Raw genomic sequence first — 6,648 nt, forward strand, 5'->3', positions numbered from 1 at the left:
TGTAAGAACACACAAGAGATACCAATGAACCAAAATGCTTAGAATTTGTAACTAATTGTCCTTCTCTGATACGTAGTTCCTTCTAATTTTCCTGACTTTGTAATTAGATTTTGTATAAGTTATCACAAAGAGAAGATGAGGTGCTTTGGACCTGTTCTAACCTAAGATAGAAGGATTTTGTTTTTCTAATAATCTGTGCTTAGTATCAAGTTTTACTGTGTGAAGTTATTTTTGGTAATTTTTATAGATCTAAGGCACTAGATGCATTGCAACTGAAAATACAAGAGGTGCTCTAGGGCAGTTTCTTTCCAGGCATCTACAGTTTTATCTCCTTGGCATGGTTTTCTTTCTACATTTGCATAGCGACTATCACAGAGGAATATTTAGGTTTCTGTGTGCTTTTGACAATTTGTTTTTTCCTTCTGAATATTTAACACAACATTCTTCCTCTCCCCGATTATACAGTTATTTCTTGAAGTATTTGATGTTCTACAATATACACAAACTACAGAAGTTGCTCTTGGCTTAATGAAACTAACATCATGCTTGGAGCGAGCCTTGGGTGACGTAAGTGCCGGCATGAGGAGTCTATTGCAGATTTGGTTTTCTAAGATGGGAACGAGCTCTTGAATTTAATTGCACGCTGAAAAAGTACTATACTGTAGTAGTACACAAATAGCTCAGCTGCATTTTGAGTTGGAGAGATGTTCTTCTCTGGGTCCAGTTGTGCTAATGGAAACATCTTCTGGGGCTCCTTCACCTGTGCTGGTAGAGTTGCTTGTGTGAATGCTGTTACTAACCAATTTCATTAAAAAAGAGGAAAGTTTGCTTAATCAGTGTACGTATCGTAGGTCTTTGTTACTCTGATTTATTTAACTGAAACAGGGAGCAACATACCTTCCACAGAAGATCTGATGATGTAGTAACTTCAGTGAGGAGAGGCAGGAGCATGCAGCTGGAAATGGGCTGCTAGATAACTTCGTTCGTCAAAGCTCTGTTTGCAGAGTGTACATCTGTTTAAATGCTTCGACATGAGTCTTGTGCTGCAAAAACATCTAGAAGTCAGCTAACAACTTGAATTCTAGACCTAACTGATCAGCTGGATAGAGCTGGGATCCATCTTGTAGTCCTGAACGTTTGTCTTGTTACACATTCCCTCTTTCCTTTACCCTGTAGTAGTTAGTAAAGGTATGCACTCTCGTTAAGTTCAAAGAGCAATACTGCAGGAGTTCCGTGACCAGCATGAGGCAAGGAGTGCATACGTGATATGACTTAGACTTAGCAATTCTGATTGGTATTAAGAAACTTGTATTGTGAATCCTTTTTGATGGAACGTGAATTAGGCTGTGGTTCAACATTCGGTGGTAGCACTGCTTAAGTTTGTTTAATCAACACAGCCATCTGCCTTGTTTGCTGGTATTCTGTATGTTATGTGAGTGCAAATATTTGAAGGCCTAGTAGCAAGCTAGATTGATGAATTGGTCCAGGTACCTTTCCACCTTTTTCCCCTACCCCCATTTTTGTTTTTCAGCTGGATCAGTTCCTTGATCTGCTTCACTGCGTGGCCACACGAACAGATGCTACCACTACTTATGGGCATGCAGGTTAGGGAGAAGGGAGCAGCAGCTGTTTTAAGAGGCTTTGCTGCTGGGGTATATTGCCCACAGATAAGATAGAATAGCTAGTTGTTAAATCTGTGTGAGGAGCTCTGGAGAAGGAAATGCCAGAGAAAGAACAGTGGGCTTATTCACACCTAGACAAACCAATTTGCCCAAGTATGGGGGGTGGTAAATTTTGAAGTAATGAAAAATTACCAAAGATTGGAAAAAAAACGTCAGGGAGAATACATAGAATGGAAAGCTTCATAGCAGTTGAGACTAGAGATGCTGATTGCCCAACTAGGATAAAATCTAGTTTAAGGAACAGCCAGAATCAGAAGACAAACCACAAATCTCCTTCCATTAACAATGACAGACCCTATAGATTTCTAGGGTAAGAATGAAGTATGGTGTCCTGGGTAGAGTTTATTCCCTTAATTACATGTTCTTGTTGTGGTTTAATTTTTTTTTTTTTTTTTTTTCTTTCCTTTTTTTTTTTTTTTTTTGTTGGAAGAGCAGTAAGTGTACAGACACTGTGAAGAGCCTAACTATGGGAACGTTGAGTAGCATATGATATGCACTCTTTCCTGATATGTTCTGTGAATTTTAATTTGTCATGAAATCGCAGAATTTAAGGCCTTTTTAAGGATTTGGTGGGTTTTGTTTGATTAGTGTTTTTACAATAATGAAAATGGTTACTGGGTGAAATAGTAGAGCAGTAAGTGTACAGACACTGTGAAGAGCCTAACTATGGGAACGTTGAGTAGCATATGATATGCACTCTTTCCTGATATGTTCTGTGAATTTTAATTTGTCATGAAATCGCAGAATTTAAGGCCTTTTTAAGGATTTGGTGGGTTTTGTTTGATTAGTGTTTTTACAATAATGAAAATGGTTACTGGGTGAAATAGTCAAATTGTATGTTTGAAATACAAAGAAGTATACTGAATTACTGGTGTTACCTGTTTTGCTTTTTTTAATAGGTATATTTACTGATTGGTAAAGATTGCCCTTTCCTTCTAAGAGACTTGCTTGCTTCTGAGCAGCTTGCAATTGTCTTTGGACAAGCTGTAGTAAGTGCATAGTTTTGAAATAAGTAATAAATACTGAGCTGGTTTTCTTATTGCCAAATGGCAGGTTTCCAAGCATAGCCTTTGCTTGCACTGAAAAAGAGTTTGCAAATTCTGTAATATATTGGAAAAGAATTTAATTTTATACATGTTACAGTCTGGGGTATATATGGCAAAAATAGTGAATATCGGAAATATTTTTTAAGGCAAGCTCGTAAGTTCTTACTTGCTTTTCTACATGAAAAACCTACACACATGAAATTTCACATATCTGTCAAGGGGGTGAGCAAGCTGCAGAGTTGTCTGCCTCTTTCTGAGTTGCACTACTTGAAAATACACGTCCTGCATTGGCTGTTTCTGATAAGCTGTGTTCCCTTTCACCACCACTGTAGTAAGATGCTTTATAACATTTACCACACTAGAATTTTTCAAAATAGAGGAAACTCATTTGTTCTTCCCCATGTGCAAAAAAATAATAAAAACAAAATTCTGATGACATTTACACTCTTGTGTAAACAGAGTAGGTGGTCTTTCTCGTACAGTTTTACAAACGTAAATTCTTTTTTAGGACAAAATATTGGATGTGAAGTGTAGAAGCTTGTATTGTTAGCCTTATAACATTGTTAGTATTATAAGGATTACTTCTTGAATTTTGATAGCATGTGGAATAGTTAAATTCTTATATTTAAAAAATAAAGTTTCCCTTTTTGTTTGATAGTGATCTGAGAATACAGCTTTGAATGCAAATTCTGTATTTTATGTTAATTTGTATTAAATTATTGTGGATTTATACTATGAGAAGTAAGAGCTAAACTTGATCTCATTTGTTTGCCTGTCATAACTGTTTGGAATGCGTAATAACTAATTTTATTCTTCCCATATTATATTCTATAGCATGTACAAGTAAGCTGAAAGATTTCCTTTCAGAGAATACTGGGAATTGCAAATAGTGAGTTGCTGTTACTGTGACAAGCTGTGGCCAGTCATCTTGACAGTAGACATTGTAGTTTCTCAATAACTTCTGAAATTTTCTGTCAGGGAAAGATATAAGGTAATAAATAATAGGTTGCTTCATGCAGTAATCACTTTGTTTATTAATTAGATGAATGTACTGAGGGTATTCATTGGATCTCCGTATGGTCTGAATCTTCGTAATGTTTTGTGGCACGGGTTTGCATCCCCACAAGAAATTCCAGTGAAGTAAGTTACCAAAAAGAATCTTGTTTTCTTACCAGTCAGACCTGAGAGTGCTTGAAAAGCTGTTAGTAAAACTTAATGCTCTTATTGAAAAAAATTTAAAAAAAACCTAAAAATGTCCAAAGGCCTCTGGCAGTATCCTGACAGTTTTCCCCTGCTGCTGCCACTTCTTTTGGAAAGGCATTTCCATAGAATACTGTGAAGTAAGTTACCAAAAAGAATCTTGTTTTCTTACCAGTCAGACCTGAGAGTGCTTGAAAAGCTGTTAGTAAAACTTAATGCTCTTATTGAAAAAAATTTAAAAAAAACCTAAAAATGTCCAAAGGCCTCTGGCAGTATCCTGACAGTTTTCCCCTGCTGCTGCCACTTCTTTTGGAAAGGCATTTCCATAGAATACTTCAGCCATTATAAAGCTGGTCAGTTTTAGGACCGGTGTTTTTTTACTAGCAGGAAAAGCAAGAAAGCTTAAAGTCTTTTTTTGAAACCCGGTTCCTTGTCTGTCAGGGCAGTCAGGAGTAACTCAGAACAAAAGGCAGAGGAATGGGGTAGGAGGAGGTGCAACAGCCGCTAATATAGAATACAGTGATGTGTTTTTCCTAATGCTACATTGTTTTTTCATGCTTGTGAATGCAATTAATTATTAAGTACCCATACTCAAAAGAGATGGGGAGCGTAGGTTTTGGATGTTCTTTGAAAGAGCAAAAAAAAACTTTTGTCCCCAATCCACAAATGTTGATTCTTTGCAAAAGATTTAGTTGTATAAGCTTTTCTAATATATTATGGTATTCTCCCTAGATATTGTGCTATGCTGCTTTTTTTAACTGCAGGATTGGGTCAGTTGTTACAGACGTATCTTCTGCAAACTAAATGCATTTTAGTACATCGACCTTATGTGATCTTTGTTAGCTTAGAGGAGCTTGATGTATTTCCAGGCAAGTATTTAACCATTAGCAAGTGTTTATTATGCTATATTTGTTATTGTTTCATTGTCCAAAAGTGCAGTTGAAAATAATGCATTTTCCACAGTTCTAAGATTTAATCTTAACTAAGATAATTTTATATTATCACTAAAAATGCAATCTTACAAACTCAATTTCTGATCTTAAATATGACTACCATTGTACTTGCATAGTTAAAATAAATTGGATAACTTTTAAGTCTCCCTTTACAAATGCTGAAATAATCTTAGATTTTCAATGGAATATTAAGAATGGCTTAGTAAACCATAGATTGTATGTAGTTTATCAATGTTGTTTTGCTAACTTGCAGATCTTAATCATGAAACACTTTCCATAGCTGAAGAGATAGTAAAACTGTCCAGTTTTGTATTAAAAACAATGTTACCATTTTGGATGGCTGCTTTAACAGCTTTCAAGCAAAGCAGGTAACAGTAGATTTTATTTTTTTAATTCTTATTTTTTAATAGAATATAAAAAGGATATATTCTATATTTATAGAATAGTAGCAGCATTTGAGGATTCCAAAGCTTTTTTCTAAATCTGTTGCTTAATAACATATAGTTGTGCACTGTAATGGTGCTCTCTCAGAAAGTTTGTGGACTTAGTACTTTATTTTGTGCCAGCTAGGATTATAAACTATATTTTGAAACCTAAAAAGAACTATTGCAGATGTAGCCAAAAAGGAGAGCTTTACAAAGCAAGTGGAAACAAATCTTCAGATACTAACATGTTGAATTAAAAAAAAAAAAAAGAAAGTGCATTGTTTTGTTTTCCTCTCCCATGCCCCACCTTTTTGTAAGTTATTCTCATCTCTGAGCTGGTTTGAATTCCGTGGTCAGCTTCTGTTGGGCACAGGTAGTCATTTATTGTTTGTTTACAAAGTGCATTGCAAAGGAGTTTTGGGCTGGGTTGTTTGGCCTGAGAGTGTAACTCTGAGATGGCTCTAATTTCCATTTGGATTATATTTATAAGGGGGGAAAACCCCTGTGGGTATCTCTGTTATTTTTTTCAGGTATGCTGACTGTGTGATTCTCTTACTTCCTCAGCTGGAAGTTGGACTTAGATTGCTCTTCACTACAACTAATCAATGTCCAAATCGATTGCTAACAGCTGAGGTAAAATTTCTGTCTAAAGTCAGTTATGATTTAGTGCTAACACTATTTGCAAAATAATTATTCTAGAAGCATAGTGTCTAAACATTTACAGATTTTCCCAAAAAATTTTTCAGTCAGTTATGGAATATTATTTACAAATTTCCAGTAGAGTTTCATGAATGCCTCTTACTTTTTTTGTAAAGATGTCTGCCAGTGAAAGAGGTCTGAAAAAGTACTTGAAGGTTAGTGTTCAGAAACAGTAGTTTAGAGTGGAAAGTAGATCATGTTATATTTATTTTGAAAAACTTGGCACAAAATCTAACAGTCCCTTTTTTCATTTGTAAGGGGGTTTTTTGCCATTCATGCACCTCTGGTATCTCATGAAAATGAATAAATATAAGTTTGGTATACAGGTCTAGTTAATTGTTTTAATTTGAAAAACAAGTAATATTGTCTTTTGTTCTACCCTTCTGCTCCCTACACCACTTTCGATGAGGTACTTGTGATTTTTTTTTTTTAATATATATTAATGTCAGAATTTAAGCACATGCATGTTCCCCATTACTAAAGACCAGCGTCGTGGTTTAACCTCAGTTGGCAACTGAGCACCACACAGCTGCTCGCTCACTCCCCACCACCACCCCCAGTGGGATGAGGGAGAGAATTGGAAGAGTAGAAGTGAGAAAAACTCGTGGGTTGAGATAAAAACAGTTTAATAATTGAAATAAAA

At 35.6% G+C, this 6,648-nt stretch overlaps 1 protein-coding gene across 1 annotated transcript in view; it reads left to right on the forward strand.

Moving 5' to 3' along the window:
• The first annotated feature begins 506 nt into the window (after positions 1-506).
• ERMARD (ER membrane associated RNA degradation) overlaps positions 507-6,648 on the forward strand; it is a 14,910-nt gene continuing 8,768 nt past the window's right edge. Inside the window, exons 1-7 of the mRNA XM_009281764.2 lie at positions 507-567; positions 2,582-2,671; positions 3,771-3,868; positions 4,661-4,797; positions 5,135-5,249; positions 5,837-5,943; positions 6,389-6,414. Coding sequence (XP_009280039.1) covers positions 529-567; positions 2,582-2,671; positions 3,771-3,868; positions 4,661-4,797; positions 5,135-5,249; positions 5,837-5,943; positions 6,389-6,414 — 612 coding nt within the window. The 5' untranslated portion in view covers positions 507-528. The remainder of the gene's footprint in view (positions 568-2,581; positions 2,672-3,770; positions 3,869-4,660; positions 4,798-5,134; positions 5,250-5,836; positions 5,944-6,388; positions 6,415-6,648) is intronic.

The sequence above is a fragment of the Aptenodytes forsteri genome, unplaced genomic scaffold (assembly GCF_000699145.1).
Source record: "Aptenodytes forsteri isolate BGI_AS27 unplaced genomic scaffold, ASM69914v1 Scaffold132, whole genome shotgun sequence".
Lineage (NCBI taxonomy): Eukaryota > Metazoa > Chordata > Aves > Sphenisciformes > Spheniscidae > Aptenodytes > Aptenodytes forsteri.